At 45.4% G+C, this 23156-nt stretch overlaps 3 protein-coding genes across 3 annotated transcripts; 2 read left to right on the top strand and 1 right to left on the bottom strand.

Annotated features, from left to right (window-relative positions):
* Positions 1 to 1275: 1275 nt before the first annotated feature.
* LOC133921315 (potassium transporter 25) lies at positions 1276 to 6080 on the top strand. The gene is made up of 9 exons (XM_062366130.1): positions 1276 to 1844; positions 1937 to 2426; positions 2522 to 2575; positions 2723 to 2983; positions 3075 to 3127; positions 3940 to 4063; positions 4189 to 4443; positions 4573 to 4979; positions 5148 to 6080. The coding sequence occupies exons 1-9, from the start codon at positions 1803 to 1805 to the stop codon at positions 5775 to 5777; spliced, it is 2316 nt and encodes a 771-aa protein (XP_062222114.1). The 5' UTR covers positions 1276 to 1802; the 3' UTR covers positions 5778 to 6080.
* Positions 6081 to 12291: 6211 nt separating this feature from the next.
* Positions 12292 to 16852, top strand: LOC133921314 (uncharacterized). Its single transcript, XM_062366129.1, has 7 exons — positions 12292 to 12724; positions 12807 to 12887; positions 12976 to 13152; positions 13778 to 13948; positions 14807 to 15016; positions 15149 to 15237; positions 15906 to 16852. Exons 1-7 carry the CDS (start codon positions 12616 to 12618, stop codon positions 16593 to 16595), a joined length of 1527 nt encoding a protein of 508 aa, XP_062222113.1. The 5' UTR covers positions 12292 to 12615; the 3' UTR covers positions 16596 to 16852.
* A 3466-nt stretch (positions 16853 to 20318) lies between these two features.
* Positions 20319 to 22552, bottom strand: LOC133921313 (rRNA-processing protein fcf2-like). Its single transcript, XM_062366128.1, has 5 exons — positions 22181 to 22552; positions 22015 to 22075; positions 21424 to 21498; positions 21188 to 21303; positions 20319 to 20704 (listed from the first exon to the last, which is right to left on the bottom strand). The coding sequence occupies exons 1-5, from the start codon at positions 22411 to 22413 to the stop codon at positions 20596 to 20598; spliced, it is 594 nt and encodes a 197-aa protein (XP_062222112.1). The 5' UTR covers positions 22414 to 22552; the 3' UTR covers positions 20319 to 20595.
* Positions 22553 to 23156: the final 604 nt, after the last annotated feature.

The following is a 23156-nucleotide window of genomic DNA, read 5'->3' as shown; positions in this document are numbered from 1 at the left end:
TTCGTTCATCATTGTTCAACGTGAAGAAAAGACTACCAATAAACCACGACACATTTAGGGTTTGTTTGTTTCAAGTTGTTTCTGTCTTCTGTTTCTGTCAAAAGCTCAAAAGTTTTAATAAACTGATTTGCTGAAAAGTGATTTTTAGAGAAGTCAAAAATCTGCTTCTGAGAAAATAAACTAGAAGCTAAGAAGCTAGCTAAAAATAGATTTTTAGAAGTAGTGTGCTGATAAGTTAAAAAATTATTGTAAAATCTAACATCTAAAATCCAAAAATAGCTTTTCAGAAAAACTAAAAATACAGCTTTTCAGATAAAAAAACAAAAACTCAAACAAACAAGCTCTTAATACCAACTGACGTCGTATTCGCTATAGCTTCCAAACGTCTTCTAACCATTGGTACTTGTTGTGACTACCCATTTCTAACTTGTGGCCAATAACATCATTATCTTATTCATCTCCACTATCGTCCAATTAATAAGATCATTTCTAACTATATTTCCTTTATTTCTTTCCCTTCTCGATTCTTCTCTCTGTTTCTATTTCTTTTATTTTCTCTCATCTTTAACAGCTTCCATTCGAAAGGATTTCTGAAGAAAAAAGAGAGAATTCCGTCTTAAAGTGAAGGATCTTAGAATCCCTTTGTGATGAAAACAATAAAAAAAACTGTTGAAACGTTAAAAAAAAACGAAAATCTATTTGTGAAGGAATCCTAGTCCCGACAAAAATCAGTTATGAATAATCGAAGGATGAGAGACCCATCCGAAACGGTAGAACCCAAGCACCGAAGCTCGCAAGAGAAGATTTTGCTCTTCCCTTGGAGCGTGAACTCCGAAGTATATCCAAAAGCTATAAATTTGGATGGTTTTGTTAGTCGTCCATCCGTGGAAAACTTTATCAAACCGAAATATAAATTACTACAGATCTCCAAATAGATACCTGCAATTTGACGCCTTTCTCTCCACACCATGATGCGTTCATATCCAACCTGTATAATCAGCTGCTCTCACTCATAAAAGCGCAACCAAAAAGGAGTGAAACAAAAAAAAGGCACTTGATTGGGGCTCGAAAGGCACCAATTCGGCAAAAATAAAAAAAAACGTACAACCCCGTATCATCGCCGTTGCGAGAAGCAACCAAACTCCACGCGTCCCGTTCTTCCCAACGGCAGCACACAATTTTCCACTGGGGGCTCACTCGCCTCGCCACCTCCCGCTGTCCCGCAGCTACAAGAACGGAAGCTGCTTCGCCTCGCTTCACTTCACTCCAGAGGTAGAAAAAGAGAAGCAAAGTGGTGTGGATTGGACTTTGGAATCCAAAACCGTAGGTCGAGCAGCAGAGGGAGGAGCCCACTGCCCCCGGCATCCCTATCTTCTTCTCGCTCGCGTGGTTGGTTGGTTGCCCTCTCCGCCAAAGACCCCCCCCCCCCCGCTTGTCGTGGCGCTCTCGTACACGGCCAGCGAGGAAGGTTACCGCTCGGTTTCGTTTCGTACGGGTGATTGGTAGCGAGTTAAGAGGCGCGGCGGGCGAGCGAACTTGGGCGAGGTGTTCTTGCGGGAAGCTACTAGAAGGAGGGGAGCGGGAGAGGAGTGTGGAGTGTGCCTTCCTTTGCTTGTCCTGGTTGGTTGTCCTCCCGGTCACTACGGGCCAAGGCGACAGGCAAATCTTGGTCTTGGGCGCGCCGCCGCGAGACCATTTGGTGCCCGAATCCTTGTTTGTTTGCGGCGATTGGACGAGGTTTGCTGCCATGGAGGCATCAAGTGTGGCGCATTGAGGCGCGCGTGCGGGGCGGGGTCGGGCACATGGATCTGGAGGGCGCGGGCGGTGCGGCGGCGCCCGGAAAGGTGAGTGTGTTCATGGCTTGGGCAAAGATCCGAGTTTTCCTCTGTTGGGGTTGGGTCCGCTGTTTCCTGACTGGTTGCTTGTTCCTGCACAGAGGCAGCGGGAGTCGTGGCGCGCGACGCTGCTGCTCGCGTACCAGAGCCTCGGGGTGGTGTACGGCGATGTGGCGACGTCTCCACTGTACGTGTACAAGAGCGCCTTCGCCGGCAACGACATCCAGCACTCGGCTGGCAACGAAGAGATCTACGGCGTGCTCTCCTTCGTCTTCTGGACGCTGACCCTCATCACCCTCTTCAAGTACGTGCTCATCGTGCTCCGCGCGGACGACGGCGGCGAGGGCGGCACCTTCGCGCTCTACTCCCTCATCTGCCGCCACGTTCGCGCCGGCCTCCTGCCCGGCGGCGGCACCAGAGACGAGCTCATGGAGGAAGAGAAAGCCACCGGGCGCCGTGGCGAGCGGCCCGTGCCCAGGGTCCGGGCAGTACTGGAGAAGTACAAAGTGCTGCAGAGGCTGTTGCTGCTGTTCGCGCTGCTCGGGACGTGTATGGTCATCGGCGACGGCGTGCTCACCCCTGCGGTCTCCGGTTGGAACCTCAATCATCTTGGTTCTGGATGATTGGTCTTCTAACATTGTGTTGGATTCTGATGCGAGTGTTGTGCTTTGTTGCTCCTTTTGCAGTGTTCTCTGCGGTATCAGGGCTTGAGTTGTCGACGGAAAAGGAGCATCACAAATGTAGGTTAATTCCTTTCTTTAATTGCAGCGTATTGCTTCCTTTAGTATTTGATTACTGCAACGTAAGAGTTCGCAAACATCTAAGGATTCATTATGTTCGATTATACCATGCTTTTGAGATGCTTGCTGCAACCTGCTTATGTGCAGATATAGAACTTCCTGTTGCTTGTGCTATACTTATATGCTTGTTTGCGCTGCAACACTACGGTACACACAAAGTTGGGTTTCTCTTTGCGCCAATTGTCTGCATTTGGCTTCTCTGCATAAGTGCGATAGGGGTCTACAACATTGTCCGTTGGAACCACCATGTGTATCGAGCCCTTTCGCCATATTACATGTATCAATTTCTGAAGAAGACTCAAACAGGTGGCTGGATGTCACTGGGTGGAATCCTTCTTTGTGTAACAGGTACAGATACGCTAGGCTGCTGTTGCCTGACAATACTTGCGTTATAATGACAAGACTGATATTTATTTTTTTTAATTGTTAAAACTTGTAGGTTCTGAAGCTATGTATGCAGATCTTGGACACTTCTCACAATCTTCAATTAAGGTATGAGATGAGTTTGTTACAACTTGCGACAGATGACTAAAATACATGTTTACTGTTATGTTTACACTGTTCAGTCGGTACTTCTGACCCCTGCTTAATTCAATTTTGCTAGTCCCCGTCTTTCATTTTTTTTTCTTCTGATAAACTCATATCTAGTTAATTCAACCATGTCCTTATTCTTTGCACAATAAAATTAACAAGATAATTAGTTACACGACTCTTATAAAAGCTCCAACTTTCATGAAGACTTCTGTAAGTATAGAAAATGTGTAACACACTAAGAATTATTAGTATATTCTTCTAATTATCCATAATGTTTAAACTCTTTCTTCATCCACATGTTATTTTTATTGATTCATATGCTCATGAATTTTGTGGTGAGTCCCTTGATCAGTGAAATCATTTCTGAAAGCACCTCCCTCCTGACTAAAGTATTCTCCTGTATGAATGGAAGATTTAAATTTTCATGCAAACAACACTACTTAATTGCTTATTTCTTCAAAAGGTCATGTAGTTAACTGTACCTAATGCTTGTTTCAGTTGTCTTCAGAAGTTCAGCTTATTTATCTTTCCTTGCGGGATATCTGATGTTTTTCCCTCAACTGATACATAATTAGACTGTCATCCATTTCTTTCCCTGCCCATGGGACTATATTCTGTATATGCACACTCAATATCCTCGACATCCCTGTATTATGTGAATGTCCACCTTTTCATGATCTTTATGTCTTGATTGTGCTACTCGCCGCTCTTAAAATAATTCCAAATTTTGGACCATATCCAGCTTCTTAACACTTCTTTATTTCCAACAGATTGCGTTCATATCTGTGGTTTATCCAGCCCTTGTACTGGCTTATATGGGACAGGCTGCATATATTTCACAACATCACAACTTTGAGAGTAGCTATCAGATTGGATTCTATGTGTCAGTACCAGGTACACTTTTTCATTTGTCTTTTCCCTTTCAAATATTATTGGTGAAGTAATTGATAAGTACAATATTCCCTTCTAAAAGATTTGCATGTTTTGAAGCATTGATGTATGCAACTCTGTCTTTCTAGAAACACTCAGATGGCCAGTTCTGGTGATTGCTATACTAGCAGCTGTAGTTGGGAGTCAAGCAATTATTACTGGGACCTTTTCAATTATCAAGCAGTGCTCTTCATTAAGTTGTTTCCCTGGTGTGAAGATTGTGCACACATCCTCTACAGTTCATGGTCAGATATACATACCGGAAATCAATTGGATCCTGATGATACTCTGCCTGGCTGTTACTGTTGGCTTCAGAGACACAAAGCACTTGGCTAATGCACAGGGTAAAAAAGTTCATATTCATATATTTCTTTCCTAACTAATAACTGCAGCTACTTGTATTGCTTTCTTCTTTCGTACGTTGAAGTAAATCTCATAATTGTTGTGGTTTTGCCCCAATTTTCTTGATACAGGGTTGGCAGTTATAACTGTTATGCTTGTCACCACATGCTTAATGTCACTGGTTATTGTGCTTTGCTGGAACAAGAGTATCTTCCTTGCCCTTGGTTTCCTGCTTTTCTTTGGCACAATTGAAGTACTCTACTTCTCAGCTTCCCTTGTCAAGTTTCACGAAGGTGCTTGGGTTCCTATTACCCTTTCCTTCGTATTTATGATAGTCATGTCTGTGTGGCACTATGGCACAATAAAGAAGTACGAGTTCGATGTGCAAAACAAGGTTTCAGTAAACTGGCTCTTAAACCTTGGTCCTTCATTGGGCATTGTTCGCGTTCGAGGCATTGGACTGATACATACAGAACTTATGTCCGGAATTCCAGCTATTTTCTCCCACTTTGTTACCAATCTGCCTGCGTTTCACCAGGTACATTATCACATGTTTCCTTTTCAGAGCGCATCATTACATATTCATGAAGATATCTGGCAACTATGTTTTGTCAATTTGTCTGAATGCACCACTCAGAAATCTGAATATATTGTGTCAGTGCACCAGTCAATTTATGGATCTAACTTCGTTTCTATTTTTCATCAGGTACTGGTCTTTCTCTGTGTTAAATCAGTTCCAGTGCCACATGTCCAACCTGAAGAACGATTTCTGGTGGGTCGCATTGGTCCAAAAGAGTACAGGCTATACAGGGTCATTGTCAGATATGGATATCGTGATGTGCAGAAGGATGACCTAGAGTTTGAGAAGGAGCTAGTCAGCAGCATTGCAGAGTTCATCCGCAGCAGCGGGGAATACGACAAGAATGGCTTTGTGGAGGATACTGAGAAGCCCTCTGAGAGAATGTCTCCCATCAGCAGTGGAATTCCGTTGTGTGAGGAGGATGTGGAACTTGATGCATCAGTATCCCCTCAGAAGGAGGTAAACTCACACATTACAGCACCGAAGGGAAAGAAAGCAAGGTTCGTGATACCAAAGAGTGCCCAGGTGGACAGCGAGGTGCGCCGCGAGCTGCAGGAGCTCATGGACGCGAGGGAGGCAGGCATGTCCTTCATCCTGGGGCACTCATACATGAAGGCGAAGAGCGGGTCGAGTTTCATAAAGCGAATCGTGATCTTCTTCTACGAGTTCTTGAGAAAGAACAGCCGTGGTCCTTCATACGCCGCTAGCATACCTCATGCCTCCACCCTGGAGGTAGGAATGGTCTACCAAGTCTGATAGCAGCTGTATAAAGGTAGAGATGAGACTGTGTCTCTCCACCTGTATATATCCGCTTGTTGCCGATACCGTTGACACAATGACAGAAGTAGAGGCCCTGGAGCACAGCATGGGCTAACAAAACAGCTGCAGATCTTTGGAGAGCCCAACAGGAAGTGTGCATTTTTGTCTGTAAAAAGCCTTTTGTTGTGCTGGTCGTTTGTTTTTGTTTTCCGACATGTTTCTTCTTGATGTTGAGGTACTTATGAAGATGTAATTCTAAGTCTGTAAGAGTGACCAGCAAAATAGCTTTTTTGATGTTCAGCAACTCCTGTAGCTCTGTCACTTGTCTGTAGACTGTATAGACAGCATTACAGCAACTCAGCAGAGGGAGAGAGAGCTACGTCCACTCTAGTTGTACATTTCTTGGGCCGGGCCTGTATTGCTGATAGGGCCTAAGGCATTTCTCTTATTGTTGGGCCCAAGAAACAAAAGGGTCCAGTAATCTGGTTTTCTGGGGCCCGCCCACAAACTACCCGCGAATCAGGCGCCAATCATCTCCGGTCTACAAGTGTGGGCTCTATATATGCAGCCCACGCTTTGCTCCTAGTCCAGAGTAGAGCAGCCATTCTGTTCATTTCGGACCCCGGAACCCGGATGCAGCACCTTGTTTACCTCCGTTTGTCGTGCACATGCACTTTCTTTGCCGAAAAGTGATAGTAATCCACAGATGATCGACTGTAACTGCTGGAGTAGTACTAGAAAACGCCGGTGCCTGTTTGGAACGTACTTCGCAACAATTTAAAAGGAAGAATTCGATCCCGTTAGAAATTATGGAAAAAATCACTGGGTTCCAGACGAGGTCCTAGTGCGCTTGATCACCCTGTGCAAGCAGTAACTTGCCATGGCCCCAGTGCGAATGAGATGTAAATGATCGAGTGCGGACTGTCCTGCACCTCCCTACCCTTATTCCTGCATCTGACTTTGGAGTCTATTCCTGATTCGATCCTGCACCGGAGCTGCCGGGTTAAGGTAAACTTCATGGTAATTCCCTCCCGTGCTTTGGTCGACCGAGCTAGAGATTCAACTGGGCCCGTCTGAGTTCGGATGCCTACCTACGTGAGGATTTTTGGCCAGCATGCGTAGAACACATCAGGAAAGAAGAAAGAATGATCAGTGCCCTTTTGACCTTTAATTTAACCCTTTGTAACATTTTCAGGCTCATCATCTCGTTTGTAGGCTATCAACCAGCCAAGCTCGAGCGAGCTTCTTTTATCAGACTTGAGCTTGATAAAAGATCAAGCCGAGTTTAAATGAGCTTATGATAGTGGCCGAGTTTTGGACGGGTTCAAGCTCGGCTCGAGTCAAGTCTTAGTAAGCTTTAGTAGGATTGAGTTTAGCTCGTCCAAGCTTGACTCGAGTATGTGTTATCATTTTAGTTGGTTGTTGCAACATGTTTTTCTAGATAGATTTGAGGATGATTTTTTTGTTTTCATCTTTATAACGTCTTCATATATTTTGAAGATATATAAAAGAAAGTTAAGACTATACAAATATGTTAGGATGATAAATTCAAATAAAAATTATAATATGAATTAACTCGATCCTTATCGACTTCGAGCTCACGAGGCTAGTGAGCTTGGTTCAGATTTGAGTTTGGTTTATTTTGACATTGAGGCTAGCACAAATTGAACATACAACAAGTCAAATTCGAGTAGTTAACTAGCTTTAAAGTTTTTTTTGACAGCCTATATCGTCGCGACGGCGAAGACAGGAGGAAAAGGTGTCGGACCAGACATCTCCAGGCCATGCCCAAACAAGAGCCGTCACATGGCACTCGTGGAGGAATGGGCGCATCGCATGGCCTGTGTGTTCGTGCGTGTTGCGTTGCGTCGCGTCCGAAAGGAAGGAGGAAAGGAAAGGCAGGCCTAAATCTGAAAGGACGGTCAAGTGTCATGTAAAGCGAGCAGAGACACTGCTCGTGCTCGCAGTGGAGAGAGAGAGGAGTGAGGTATCTTTAACCATCTAAACGCGGACGCGTTCCCAAGCAACGAGCTATGCCATGCCATTTTTTTAACGGACCTCGTCCGATCTTTAATGGACGGTGAAAACATGCCTAGAGCTACAACGTACAGTAAAAAAATCTACTCGTCTAGAATCTTCCACACGAGCGCAGCCCTCCTATGGTCGGACCTCGCCGGACCCATCGTCGTCGGCCTCAGCCTTTCGCCATCCATGGTGGAAGAAGACGAGGGAGCAGCGGAGCGCCTCCTACGCGTCACCGACGATGGGGTCGGTGACCGGATCGAGTGATGTTCTGCCATGAGCACATGACCCATTGGTACTGACTGGCTGTATCGTGTATCGATTGCGCTTGTGATTCGAGCTTCTCAATTCGTTCTGCTGCTGCTCCTCCTCACTCTCAGCCATCTGCTCCTCCTCCTCACTCTCAGCCGTCTGGAACATTCGACAAGGGATCTTGTGTTCCAGTGGTAGAGTGGTACACTAGTACTAACATGAGGTGATTTGATTGTTCTTCTCCAGTTCTGTACGTTAGTCATAGGAACATGCCCGGAGGCAGAAACCGCTGTGGGAGCCTTGGAACGTGTGAATTGGTTGGCAAAAGATGGGCAGCGAAGCGCGCACGCATGAAACGTCCAAGATTTCTTGTACCTTTTCCCGCAACTTGCTGTAACATACCCAGGAAAACCGCCCGGCAAAGCTAGGTGGCATGTAGCACTGGAAAGTATGGAACTTTGTTGTGGAAAAGGAGATTTAAATTCGGATCCTTCGAATTTTTTGTACTGTGGGCAATCTCCATCTTTCGTACAGACCGTGAATGACACATAGCGATGTAAGGGCTGGAGGAGAACGAAAGAAATAAGCCACTCTAGGTTGGCTCCCTTCGTCCGCCACTGTATGAATGCATGGATTTTTACATTGATTTCCTAGAAGACCAGTGATTTCAATGTGTTTCAGCCACAATAATCTGCTTTAGATATGCCATGGCTGTTTGACGCTTGATCTCCTTAAATTTATAGCTGTGTGTATTATCTTTACCTGCAAGATCGACTCGTTTTTACACTATTATGGAATTCCTATGTCCGATAGCTTTGTCAGTCAGACTAGGATAGAGATAATACCAGTACAGTGTGAATCCAATTCGAGATTTTTTTAAATAATATTATTTTTTAGAAAATTATAAAAATAATAGTCAAATTTAAAAAATGCACATGTCGGAGTAATACCGACAAGAAACATATCGGTATTTCACATGCCGATATGCTACGTGGCACTAGGTTCGGGAGTTTGTCGGCATGCGGAATACGGACAAAAGGTTTGTCGGCATTCCACGTGCCAACCAATATTAAGGTAGACACAGATAAGGGTGTCGCGGTAGAGGATAGCCAACAGGCATGTCAGCACTCCATTTGCCGATATCCAAACAGCTATCTTTTTTAATTGATTTTTATTAATAATTAGGAGAATGTAATATATTTATTGAAAGATTTTTTATTAATAATTAGGAGAATATCATATGTTTAATGAGACACTGATAGAACTCAATATGGATCATATAAAAGAAGTTAAAAGAGTTATACAAACGGCATCACGGAGTGATTTATTTTTTGCTAATATTGTGGGAAACCAAGTAGAGAAGTATCTTGTTTTACATGTGATGAAGCATTGACAACAGTTGATGTGTCTTGAACTTGGTTAGCATGTGTTTGTGGATGCTTATTATTGTTCGTATCTAACTCGAGTGGGCGATGTTTGGAATTAGCGAATTCTTCTCTATACGTAGAAAAATTACACACATCAGAAGTTTCGGTGTTCACCGGAAATTTCGGTATGGGCAATGTATACTCGCCAGACTATTTATTGCATAGAGCAATTTTTTGGGTGAAATCGGAGATCAATGCACCAGAAGGTCCGGTGAATATAGTGGCTATACCGAAGGATATCACCGAAGCATTTTTAGTGCTAAAGCAAAAATGAAAGTAAACATAAATGATTTGATGATGGATTTTGAGAGCTCCGGAGTATTTTCTGCAGAGAGGATATTTTTTGATACCAAGTTTGATTGTGCACGCCAGATAGTTCGGTGCTATAATTGTGAACACGTGAGAGTGCACTGGACCTTTTGTTACAAAGAGGTTGTAGGAGGGTGGTTCGGTGGATTGGCACATATCGGATTATCAGGTGATGTACATGAGATCACCGAAAGCTTTCATCAGACCTTTTTTTGCAGAGAGCAAAGTTTTCCTAGAACAGATAATGTTGCACTCATTAGATGGTTCGGTGTTCAGGAGCAGAAAACATCGGAACATCCGGTGTTCACGTTTTCTACAGGACGTGCTTTGAAATGAAGTTTTTGATTTTGTGCTAGCCTGGAGATGTTTTGGAGAGTGAAGAAATATGTTTGCTTGTTTCGTAATATGCAGGTGACGGATGCAACTTCGCGGTTGACGGTGGGTGATCGGGGCTAAGCGGGTGCTTAGTGCCGGATGATCAAGGAGGGCTGAACGGAGTCAATGGTGATCCTAAATTGTACACATGAAGGTCAAGGAAAGCATGAAACAGAGGATGGAGATGACGTGTTGACAAAGTCGAGCGAAGGGAATGTTGATGCAAGTGACAATACGGTTTAAGAGATTGAGAGCGAGAGAGACTTGCCGGTGGTTAAGATCGCAAGATGGAGGACACACGTCATCATCGGAGTGCTTGCTTCAGGTAGAAGCAAGTGGCGACTAGTCACATTTTGAGAAACGTGCTAGGGTTTCATGATTTAGCCTCAAAATCGTAGGAGGACAGGAGGAATATGTGGCACCATCGCAAAGCTTGTATCGAGGCGAAGCTAAGTTATCAAAGAGCGATTTCATCGGAGCTCTCCGCCTCAGGCTAGATCTGGTCCCTCCCCTCCTTCTCTGGCTCTTCACCGGCATCAGTGAGGGTGAGGGACCCACCTTTGTATAGTACTACTTCTATTATACTTAGTTTCTTGTGTTTTTTGAGATCTCATTTCCTTTTCCACCGTCCATCGTCGCTATCTGGAGGCGATTTGTATCTTGCTGGCGCAGGTAAGGATTTCTCTACGTACCTTCCTATATGGGCCTAGGCGAGATGCATTTGCTTTCCGTTGTCGGGCTCCTCCTTGGTGTGCATGTACTCTCTCCCCCTCTTTCTCTCCATACTCTAGATCTACTCAAGTTGCAGTCATCGTTTGAAGCTGGAACAGATGCTACTGGGTTTGTGGTTCACAAAATCAAGTTTGCTCGGTGGTGTTTATCTATGTTGGGTAGATCGCCGACGGTTGCCAATGCTCATCTTCGACTGGTTCCTCCTTCAACCTCTGCACTTGGAGAGCATTGGAGGCCCCAGAGTCCCTAGAGTCATGATCCGTCATCGTTGTTTGCTTCTGCAATGCCATGGGTGGTTCTGGATTTTCGAGGAGTGGATGCTTCTCGCTAACGGATGGATCCTCTTCTCCATCGACAGAAGCGTCCTGCAAAGGACTTGATTGTAATTTCTTTTTTCTTTTTATGTCCTTCCAAAAAATTCAAAGGCCAGGTAGTAATTTTAAGATCTCAAAAGGACCATTTTGTATAAGAACATATCTTCGTGTTTCCCTAAAAAAAGGCTTTAATTGTACAGTGAAAAGGGCTGTGATGTGAGTGTGACACTTAGAAACGGGAAAAATGTAAAAACCCCTAAAAGTCATTTGGATTTTGACTTTCCCCATCAAAAATTGTTTTGTTGCAAAAAAACCCCAAGATTTGATTTTGTTGCAAAAGCACCCAAAAAATTCAAAACAATTTAAAAAAATCACCAAAAAATCTAAAAAAAACTAGAGACAATTCTAAGACCTTTTGTGAAAAAAATTTCAAAAATAATATCCTTTGCATCATATTTCATGGAGAGGAAGTTTGAAAAAAAAAGAAAAACGTAAAGATCATTTATTAATTCGAGTTAAATGCATAGTTAATTATTTATTAATCCAAAAATCATGAAACTAATTTTTTTAGTCTTCTTACATGATCCTCTATCTTCTAAAAATACATGAAATCTTGAAATAGTTATTGCAACGTGCAGGATTGAGTAAATGTGTTGCAGATAGATTAATTCATAACTAATCCATAACACACCAAAATTATTGAAACCATTTTTATTTGTTTACTTAAATAATTATTTGTGTAGAAAAAATAATGGTAGACATGACAAAGTTAAAATAACATGATTTAATAAATAAGCTGCATATTTTTCTTTTTTTACAAACTTCCTCTTCATAAAATATGATGCAAAGGATATTATTTTGAAAAAAAATTCATAGTAGGTCTTAGAATTATATCTAGTTTTTAAAGATTTTTTATGATTTTTTTGATTTTTTGAATTTTTTAAACAAAGTTAAACTTTTGAGATGTTTTAAAAAACAATAAGTCGAAATTCAAGTGACTTTTAGAGGATTTTATTTTTATTTTTTCTAGAAACGGTGATGACGAGCGAACATCCCCTGCATCACCCTCTGCACGTGACCCACTCCACTCCACTCCACTCTCGCCGGTCATCACCACCCGACCACCGTCACGCGGTCCTCTCACGGAATACGCGAAAGCATTAAGGCGAGCAGCCGCAGCGAACAGCCGACAATCTCTTTCCTTCCCTTCTCACCCCCCGGAGCGCAAGAAAAGCTCGGATTCTTGTGGTTTCCCCCAACCCCCCTCCTCGATCTGAGCACTCCCTGCTTCCCTTCCCCTCCCCAGATGGTCGCCTCCCGCTTCCTCTAAATCTTCCGCTGCTGCAACGGCAAGCTCCCCCCCCCCCCCCCACACACAACTTGTTGGTTGTCCTGCTGTGGCCAATGGCGGCCAAGGGAGGTAGCGCGAGGGGCGTCTCGGTGGCCGCGCTGCTGGTGGCCGCGCTCCTCCTCGTCGCAGTCGGTCCCGCCTCCGCGTCCTCGTACCCTGCAAGTGAGCGACCTCGGGCTCTTGGTTTCGCCTTCCGGCCGGGGTGGTTTCTTGTGTTTTGACGGGTGTTTCGTTGCCTTCGCAGGAGTGGTGACCGGGTTCCTCACCAATGCGGCGTCGGCGGTGGTGAAGCGGCTGTGGTCGCTCAAATCCACTGCGAAGGCAGGTGATTGCTGAAATCTTTTTGGCGTTTGTTCTTCTCCGGTTCTCGATTTGGGTTTCTTGAAACAACTATTGCTTTGGTGTTGGAGCAGCGAGCGGAGGGAAGTCAATGGTGAAGTACGAGGGCGGGTACACCGTGGAGACGGTCTTCGACGGCAGCAAGCTGGGGATCGAGCCGTACACCGTGGAGGTCACCCAGGGCGGCGAGCTGCTCGTCATGGATTCCATGAATAGCAACATCTACAGGATGGCTCTGCCGCTGTCCCGATGTGAGTGAGCCCTGCCGCTCTCTTCCTAGTCCCCCCTAAATCCGGCATGTTTTGGTGTTACTTCCCGGTGGGGCTCTGCTAATTATATGCTGTGAGGTGTTTGGTGGCGTAGGTGGTGGGTTGGTTGGTGTCATGAATTCCGGTCTGCCGTACTCCTTTCTCTTGACTGCGATGGGTTTGTTAGTTTGCAGCTTGCAATTAAGCGTTTGTAATGCCTTTAAGTGGCTTTCAGTTGATTTTTTGCAACTTACTACATCCATTTTTATATGGAGTCAATATTAGTGGTTTAACCTTTTAAACTTGTAGAAATGGGGCAATTGGGTCTAAAAGATGTTAGTATTGCAATGCGTTCTTTGCTATTTTTAAAAGCTTACCCTAGTAAATTTCGTCAAGGTGATGATATAATTGTTTAGCACTGAAAAGGACATCATCACATGCTGTCTTGTTGATATCCTGACTTCGATATGAACACTTGTCCTGCACGGCTATACTGAGTACCTTCAATCTCCATTTCTGTTGTTGCATTTTCTGTGAGGCAACGGGATGCTTGTTTCACTTAGCAGCAGATAATTTTGAGTTATTCTGAATCTCGTTCCATCTTCTGAAAATGGACTGAACAATGCAGATAGCAGGCCGAAGCTTGTTGCTGGTTCCCCAGAAGGATATCCTGGTCATGTTGATGGAAAGCTGCGAGAAGCGAGGATGAACCATCCAAAGGGATTTACGGTGGACGAAAGGGGTAACATCTATGTGGCTGATGCCATGAACATGGCTATTAGAAAGATCAGTGATACAGGTAACATAAAATGTCCTGTGGTAGGGTATATGCACATGGTTTTGTCTGTTCCTTCATTCCTTGAGCATCCTATGTTTGCCTTTTGGTTTTTGCTGGTCTTGTCCAGCATATATTTAACACCTGCATCCAAATTTGTGTTTGGAAAGTGGACGCCTCTTAGACAATATGAACATTATGTAGTCAGATTGAGTACATCTGCTTAAAGTCTGATCCATAGTCACCGGGAACCTGGAACCATGCCGCGTTCCTCGTCCCAGGAACGTTGTCCCCGTTCCAGGAATGCGTTCCCGCCTTGTCAAAACCTTTCGCAAGTAGCATACTGCATTCCTCGACCCCATTGACCCGGTGACTATGGTCTGATCTCTACAAGGTATTGTGAAGAACAGAGGAAATATTATTTTGAGTGCTGATTGCTAAAGGTCTTCCCCCTTTTCTAAACTTTTTTTCTTTTTGGGAAATCTTGTTACTTGGTTTGTGGGGACGGAAGAGAAAAACCCATTTGCTAAAAATTTCAAACTTACTAACTGCGGAATATTATGATATTCTAAATCTACATATGAAAATTATTAACCGAAATATTTTCTTCTTTTGTAGCGGAATTTGTATTGTACCTGGCATAATTGAGATAAATTTATTTTGTTGACTTGCTGTTTTGGGTTGTTACTATGTACCATAAAGTTATTGCGATATGGATAATTATATTGTTATTTTCAAATGAGCTTGAGGCTTGATCTCTACTAAGTTTGATTTTTCTAATAAGATTCAAATTTAGATGCTCTGGAATCATTATGCATACTTTTCTTTTTCTAATCCCTAGTAAAGGAACTAGTGCTTGAACTATTGTGTTCTCTTTTTTAGGGGTTACTACTATTGCTGGGGGAAAATCAAACAGAGGGGGGCATGTTGATGGACCAAGTGACGAGGCAAAATTTTCTACTGATTTTGAAGTCCGTTACATTGGCAGTAGCTGCTCCCTTTTGGTGATTGACAGAGGAAACCAAGCAATTCGGGAGATTCAGCTCCACTTTGATGACTGTGTGTACCAGTATGAAGCTGGTTTTCCTCTAGGTATATTATACTTTGTGCCGTTTTCTGCAATTATTATTAGACCTGAAAAACTTATTGTTGAAGCTTACCACCTAAACTTGCAGCTTTTTACTCTATAATATACCTGATTACATCAAGTTTCCATGCCCACAGGAGTTGCACTACTTGCTGCTGCGGCTTTCTTTGGCTACATGCTTGCATTGCTCCAACGCCGGGTGTTAGGGATGGTGTCAACTGAAGATGTGAGTATCAAGTGCTTAACACTGCTTTTATTTTGTGAGAAAAAGAAAAACATATTATGTACCTTCACTGGCAGATTGACAGAGTTATCAAATAAGCCTAGAACTACAGTGGACCACAAGCCTGCTGTAACCCTGCAGGCCAGCACATGAATTCGTTGCCATCAGTCTTTTGTCTCTCCTGGTACTGATGTCTATCATCCACTGACCTCAGACTGGGTCCTCACTGTGCCTCCACCTAGCCAAGAGTTACCAGCTTGTGTGCACATGCACTTAATGCAGCATTCTAATTGGAATGTTTGGAAAATATTAGGAGTTTGAAAGTAGTACTCGGTACTAATCGATCCAATCACCATAACTTGGAATTGAAACCTCTATATATCTTGACTAATATTATTTGAATTGCTCAATTTAAGTTTGATAAGACAGCTTCTTATTAACAGAACCGTGCATTTTGAAAGTTATGTAGACATCTAGTTGTTTATGTTGGAAGGTTCATCAAATCAGCAAAAGATAAAAGAAGAAACATCACAATTGTTCAGTTTGTCCTTTCATCTGATTGTTAAGTAAAAAAAAAAAAAAGGTATTGTTCCATACTTGCCATCTTACTTGCATTTTTCCTGCAGTACATTGATCTGCTACATTTTTTGAAAGTAAATTTTACTTTGCAGGAGCAGGAACTTCAAAGTCCAGTAAAATCTAAATTATCAAGCATTCCGCCTCCATACCAGAAGCCACTGACACCTTCCCTTCGCCCCCCACTAATTCCAAATGAGTACGAATCTGGGAAACAAGAAGATGAAGAGGGGTTTTTCTCCATTGGCAAACTCATCGGCGGAGCAAAATCGTCAATTGCCGAGATTGTCGGTGCAGCATTCTCCAGGAAGAAGCGTGCAAACATTCATCAGCAACTGGGTAGACCAACCTCCTGGCCAGTACAAGAAAGCTACGCCATCCCGTGCGACGAGACCCCTCCACCACTGGATACAAGAACGCCGACCCCTCGGAAGAACTACGCCTTCATGTCAAAGGAGCCGGAGAAGATCCATCACATCCGGCATGGCCGGCCTCAGTTCAATGGCTGGACCGGAGAAACACCTCAGCAGCAGCAGCAGACGCAGCCACAGCAAGTGCATCACCAGCAGTACCTGCAACATCACAGGCACTACTCTGCAGGACCGCAAACCTTTTACGAGCCCAGCTGTCAGGCAACAAACGAGATCGTCTTTGGAGCTGTGCAGGAGGGGGACAGCAGCCGCCTTGCCCTGGAAATCAAGGCCATGAACTATGGTGATGCGCTGTACGAGCAGAATGGACTGCGGTACCGCAACAATTACATGGGCTACAACTGCAACCAGTAGAGGAAGATCAGCTGTTTTTTTTTCCAGTCACATGACTAGAAGATTTAAAATGCATCCGTTCTAGTGTTTTAGCGTCCCCTGTTGTACTAGCTGTAAGCCTGTAAGAAAAAGAGAATAGAGAAATGGAGGAAGTACCAGTCGCCAGATTGATTCGTGCAACGGAAAAGCTGGTTATTGGTAGAAGAACGTCGTGATCTTGGTTCTTGGACTCTTACTGACGGTGACAAATATATGGATGTAAGTGAAATGCGTTTTGATCTGAGTCGCCATGGATTCGTTGTGGAGATGGTTTCGAGTGGCTGGAAGCACTGTCGTAGAACGTGTGCCGTGTCGTGCCTCATGGGTGGCAGGCAGGCTGGGACGCCGGGTGATTTGCTCATGTGGTGGGCCGATGCTGGCTTTCTAGTGTTTGACGTTTTTTACTCCACCCGTCACGTGGATCATGTATGGCGATGATTTCGCCTTTTGAATGCGCCGCCTGTAGTGTTTGAAGCGACGACCCACTTGCATTAGTTGCATATAGCGAGGCATGAACTTTTGTGTTTTATACTGTCCATTAGCATTACCACGGGCACAGCCGCATGGGCGTCAATGGAGCACGCGGTTGAAGCCAGGGCCAACTGGCCAAGCTGGCGCGCCTGTGAGCTGTGATTGTCGTGAACTCAAAGCTGCGGTGAGGTAAGGCGCGCGGGCACGGTTGGGCAGTGTGCGCCGGAGCGTAGGGCGGGCACGCCGGCTTGCCCAGTTGGCTTGAGGGTCGGCTTGCTCAGCTGGCTTCAGGGCAGCATGTGCCAATGCCACAAACGGACGCATGGTCGGACGAATGCGCGGGGCCTTGCACGTCCGGCACCGTCTTCCGCCTCCCGCGCCCTTTCGTCAGCCATGCTCGAATCGACCGAGCCCCACCGTTCGCTCCTTCTCATGGCTGGGTCAGAGCTTGCGACCCCCTGCACACCCATGCTGCCGTGAAGCCGGCGGCGTGGCCACCCGGCGCAATCGTCCAAGCGTGCGCCCGTCCTCTGGCACGGAATGGCACGTGCTGCCGTGAAGCCGGCGACCCGGGCACCAGCCCCACGCGACGGCGCAAAACGGCATACGCCCGCCCGTCCAACCGTGCCCGCTTGCCCTACCGCTGCACCTCCCGGTTTCATGCGCCATCCGCGCTGTGCCGTGTGCGGTGACAACTCCGCCGGCACGCCCACGATCGAACACGTCTCCAAGCTGCACGTTGAGCTCTCCCGCCACCAGCCGCGGGCTGTACATGGATCAATCGATCTCCACCGCGCCCTGCAGCTCCGTGCCTCCGTGTCACGGGCGCCGCGCAACGTCAGCTCCGCCGGCGCGCACCAGATCGGGCCAACACCCGCCACCAGAAAGCGACGCGCGCCAAGATCGTCAAGTTGTCAGTCAGCTGGACTCGTGCAGCAGCAAGCAGAGGACATGCGCGCACGGGGTATCCGCACCCCCCCCCCCACCCCCTGGTCGGTATTTGGTTTACCGACCACCCCTTGCATTGATTTCTCCTTTTCCGTTCTCCCTATATAGATCATAATAGAGATTTAAATTTTGAAGGGTGTTGTTTAGATCCATGACCGAAGTCCAAGAATTTTCCCGTGATTTTAGCGAATCTGTGGCGCCAGAAATCAGGGATCTCCTAAATTTCTCATATTTATTTCTCCGTCTAGGAATCGTATCAGATCCTAAAACTTTGTCAGATGAAGATACGCCATGCTCCTCTTGTCAATTATTTTTTCTAGATTTTCTTTCGCATCTTTCGCACATTAAAATAGGGATTCTCCCGGCACCCTGTGGTCGTGGTTCCTCGATCCACCCCCGGCCGCAGCCAGCGCCGTTCCGTCTCTGGACTCCACGCGCGGGTGGCGGGTGGCTAGCCCGCCCTCGCCTACGAGGCTGCGACCACGAGTCCACGGCCGTGCTCAACTTGCCGGTCGGGCGCTGGTGGCGGCTCAGCGGCACGTGCTGGCGCTCAGGCGGCGCCAGCGCATCCGCAAGCGGCCGGGTGCTGGTGCTCGGGATACTGATGATGTTGCCCTGCATACACGAAGGCAAACATCGACATGCATGAACAATAATACGTCGAAAAGAAATACTAGTAGGATTCGCAAATGAAAAATCGCAGTGTTGCTTGCCTTCTAATCGCCGTTTTTCCCAACGCGTGCTATCTTCGGTCCGTGCAGTGTTGCGCGAACGAAAAATTGCCACAGTGCAGCAACACGCAACGCCGTGGAGATTTTCGCGCGATGAATTACTGGACGATGAGGTGGTTGGCGCTCTCGGCGGGGTGGAATGGAAGCCGTCGCGGTCGGCTCTGGGGTTGGAGAGCACGATGCAGAGGCCTATGCCGCTGTCCGTCAGTCCGTGGAAGCGGCCCTGGCCGCGCGGAGAACGCCTCCGTGGCCGACTGGCCGTATCGAACCATGAAGTCGTTCGTGGCTCCGCTGGTGTTTACGCCCATGAGCACGTCTCCAAGCTGCGCGTTGAGCTCGCCCAGCATCCGCACCAGCCGGGTGTCGTACACGTCTCAGCCACCCGCCGCAGCTCCGGATCGCACGCGCCGTGCAGCGCCAGCCCCCTCGGCACGCACCCGACCGGCACCGTGCTGTCAGCAGCACGCGACGCGCACCCAGCTCTTATGGCCTCCGCGCCCATGCACGCACACACGAGATCGCCCAGTGGTCAGGAAGCTCGACTCGTACTCATTACTCGTTCATCAGTCATCAGGAAGCAGAGGACATGCGCCAAGCTGCACCCCGTGGTTGGTATTTGGTTTACCGCGAGCACCCCATGGCACAAGTTCTCTTGTTCCGTTCTCCCTCTATACATCATACTAGAGTCTGAAAATTTGCAGAGGGTTTCTTCGATCCATGATCAAGCTCCATGAATTTTCCTGAGATTTTAACGAATCCGTGGAGCTGGAAATCGGGCATCTCTCATGGTTGCTGGCCTGGTCGTTGTATCTGATGTACCGACCACCAGACATTTTTCTCCTTTTGTTTCTCTCTATACAGATGGTATTAGAGTCTGAAACTTCGTGTGATGTTTATTTGATCCATGAATCCACTCCATGAATTTCCCCGGGATTTTAGCGAATCTGTGGCACCAGCAATCGAGGGTCTCTTATAGTAAACGCAATCGTCCAGCCGTACGCTCTTCTTCCGCCGCCCCGCCCGGCTGCAATCTTGTGTCCCCTGACTGATGGCAACGCCGCTGTCAAGAGACAGAACTGCTCATCTCCAGGACGAAGAGTCGAAGCTTTCAGAGCGGCAGGAATCGAAGATCCAGAATCATCAATACACTATTGAGAATACACACATAAAAAAAAAAGAAAAACAATCTACTTCCTCCGATCAGAAATATAAGCCTTTTAGACATCTACAAAATAAAAATTTGACCATCAATTTCTATAAAAATATATTACGAAATTATTTTTTATAATGAATCTAGTAGTACCGATCTTATGTTGTAAATCTATGTAGATATTTAATTATTGATAGTTAAAGCTAAAAAATGTTTGACTTAGGACAAACCTAAAACGATTTATATTTGTGATTGGATGAAGTAGTAAACAACACATTCTCATATATCTTCTATACATCAGATCGGTGGAATGATAAAGTTTTTATTCCCTGGAAGCAAGAGAAATGCATCAGATACGGCCATTGAGCAAACAGTGTGGACCAAGAAAACATTGAGCCCAAAATGTTTTAGCAAATCTGAAGCTCTAAACTCATTGCTGCAAAGTGGAAAAACAATACATCAACCAACATTTCTGATGTTCAGATACACTTGCTAATATTTTAACTGAAAATGCCATCATATTACATGAGTTCACTACATTACACTGGAACCACAATCTATACTGCAAAATCGAGAGAATGTAAAATTGCAACTTGAAGGTGCTCCCTCGTTCGTTTCTGTTTGGGTACAATCATCAGCTCTCTTAAAGCTTGCAAACCAAGCAGAAGTGGACGAAGTGATCTCATTTTCTCCTATCCTTGGCCCTCTTAAATGTTTTCTTGCCCTTGTTCTTCCACTTTTGGTTTCCTCCTGGTGTACGACTCTCCTGAATCTCCCGTACCTTGCGCATCCTGCATTTCAGAGGAGATAATTTCAGAAAAACCTCTAGGCTCTAGCTATATGGAAATAGTCCAGCACAGGATCCATTTTGTTCTTTTGTCAAACTGTGACTTCATTTTTGACACATCAAAGATGGAGAAAAGGGGTAACAGTAGTATTACTACATGCACTGTAGTAAATCACGGAAAATGAGTTACACGCTCGAAACAAGGATGTCGCTCTGCACATCTGACACTCGCGCCTTATTTCAGAATCCAAAATCCAAATCATAACGACAAGGCTCTGTGGTCTATAATGAAATGGCTTTCTATTGTTGTATCAATACACACAAAATTCACAGATAACGCTTTCGATCCAATCTGTGTCGACAAAAATCCAATTTCCAGGAATCTGAAGGGTCATATGCAATTAATATAGAAAAACTTGCTACGAAAACAAGAATCAGTGAGTCTACAGTGTCAACTCATGTACATGTCAAAGCAACATGAGCGTACCTGTAGCTCTTAAGAGATTGATCAGATAACAGCTCATCAACCAATGTTGTCTTCCGCTCCCTCTTTGTCAGCCTACTTGAGAAGAACTCGGATGCAGGTTCAATAACTGTACCAACCTAAAACCAACATCAAAATACTCAGTGCATCTGCTACCTAAGAGGCTACATAAGTCTTCACTGTTCATCAGATTGTGAAGATCAAAATTTTGAATAAGGCTGGCTGATTAGGTTACTTACTTGGAAGTACTTGGGAAGGGCCTTGGATTTTCCTGCTCTCTTGAAGTGCCTTTTTGGGTCCATTACATGCCTCAGCTGCAAAACAGAAGGCAAACATATTATCGCACCCAAAAGCCATAAAAGGAATCATTGAAACACACAATACCAAATGAGTTGAGAAAGCCCCCTCCAACATTGTGCTTTAAGAGTTTACATTGTATCTCTACTATCAAGTAAAACAATTCCATTTTTTGTAAAAAGCAAAACAGCTTCAATCAGATTGTAATGCTGTCAGATTACTATTCAAAGATGGTGCATGTTGTCAGACAAATACAGATATTGTATCATAGCTCAGTAAATTATGGATGCTAGAAGCCTGGAATCATGGTTATTTTCTCATCTATCCAGTCAAGGCAAAAGGAAGATGTTTCAGCAAAACGCCCGTATGTTCGCTCAACTACACACATACCCCATGGCAGCTGCCCAAAGATGCTGTTGTTTGCTCTATATAGAGATTACCGGATTTTAGACGGCTAATTATCTGTTTTGCAGGCACATACTACGGCATCCTACAACTAATCAGGTTACTTAGAGTCAGAAGTGACACCGTACCTGCAAAATCTCGAGGTCTTTCTTCAACTCGGGCGTGATGATCGGCGCCGGCATGTCGAACCTGAGGAACAAAGCAACAAACCATAAGCACCCACCCATCAACCCTCCCATACTCTAGCAAACAATCAAGCGAACCCGTATGGATTCCAGGGGCGACGCAACTCACCAGCCCTTGCCGGTGGTATCCTTGACGTTCTTCCTGGCCAGCTTGTTGGCCTTCCGGGGGTCCCTCGGGGGGACGAACAGCCCGTCCACGAGGTCGCTCCCGGGCTTCCAAAGCGACCCCTGCGCGGTGCTCGGGTTTGGCGCCGGGTCTTTCTTACTGCTGCCGCTGGTCGTTGCCAGGTAAGGTAGCTTGGGCGCCCACGACAGGCCGATCGGCGCTGCCGCCTCCGACATTGCTTGCCTCTCGCTGTGAATTCAGCCGCTGAGGGTGTTGGAGCAGGCCGCGGCGTCGGCGGTGCGGGAAAGAGGAGAACGGTGAGGCGGCGCGGCAGCCGGTTGCGATGGAGCGAGGGGACTGGAGTACTAGGGTACGAGGAGGGGTAGCGGACCCGGAGAGTTTGAGTGGATCTGGGCCGTCATGTGGGAGATTTCGCTGCCCGGAAAGATTCATGGGCTGTGATGGGTTCACTCAAGTGGGCCGAGACTTGTGTTATTCCGTTCGATACGACCCACCGGATTTTTTATTTTTATTTTTTTAATAAAAAATATAAATATATATGTCTATTTTAAAAAATTACAAATTTAGCCTCATCTGCCGTCCGTTGAAAGAACAACAGGTTTAAAATAAAAATATTATATTCTAATAATCTCAAAATTCAAAATACTATCGAAATAATTATAAAAAATCTGATGTACATGATGCTATTATCTAGCTTAAAACAATTTAGATAAAAAATAATTTGTACAATGAGAAATAAAAAAAGATAAATTTCAGGCATCAGAAAAAAATCAAAGGGCGATAGGAGTTTAGGTCTCAATTTTCAAAATGGACACGTATATGTACAATATTTTGATTTAAAAAATATAAAAATAAAAAAATCCGACCCACCGCCTCATTCTCTTTGGGTCTTGACCGTCCAGTGCCGCCGGCCGGCGTCATCGGGCACACGGACCCCGTCAACCCGGCGTGGCTCCAA

Source organism: Phragmites australis, chromosome 6, assembly GCF_958298935.1.
Source record: "Phragmites australis chromosome 6, lpPhrAust1.1, whole genome shotgun sequence".
Taxonomy (NCBI): Eukaryota; Viridiplantae; Streptophyta; class Magnoliopsida; order Poales; family Poaceae; genus Phragmites; species Phragmites australis.
The sequence above is the reverse complement of the archived record's forward strand: the minus strand, read 5'-3'. Positions and strand labels throughout refer to the sequence as shown.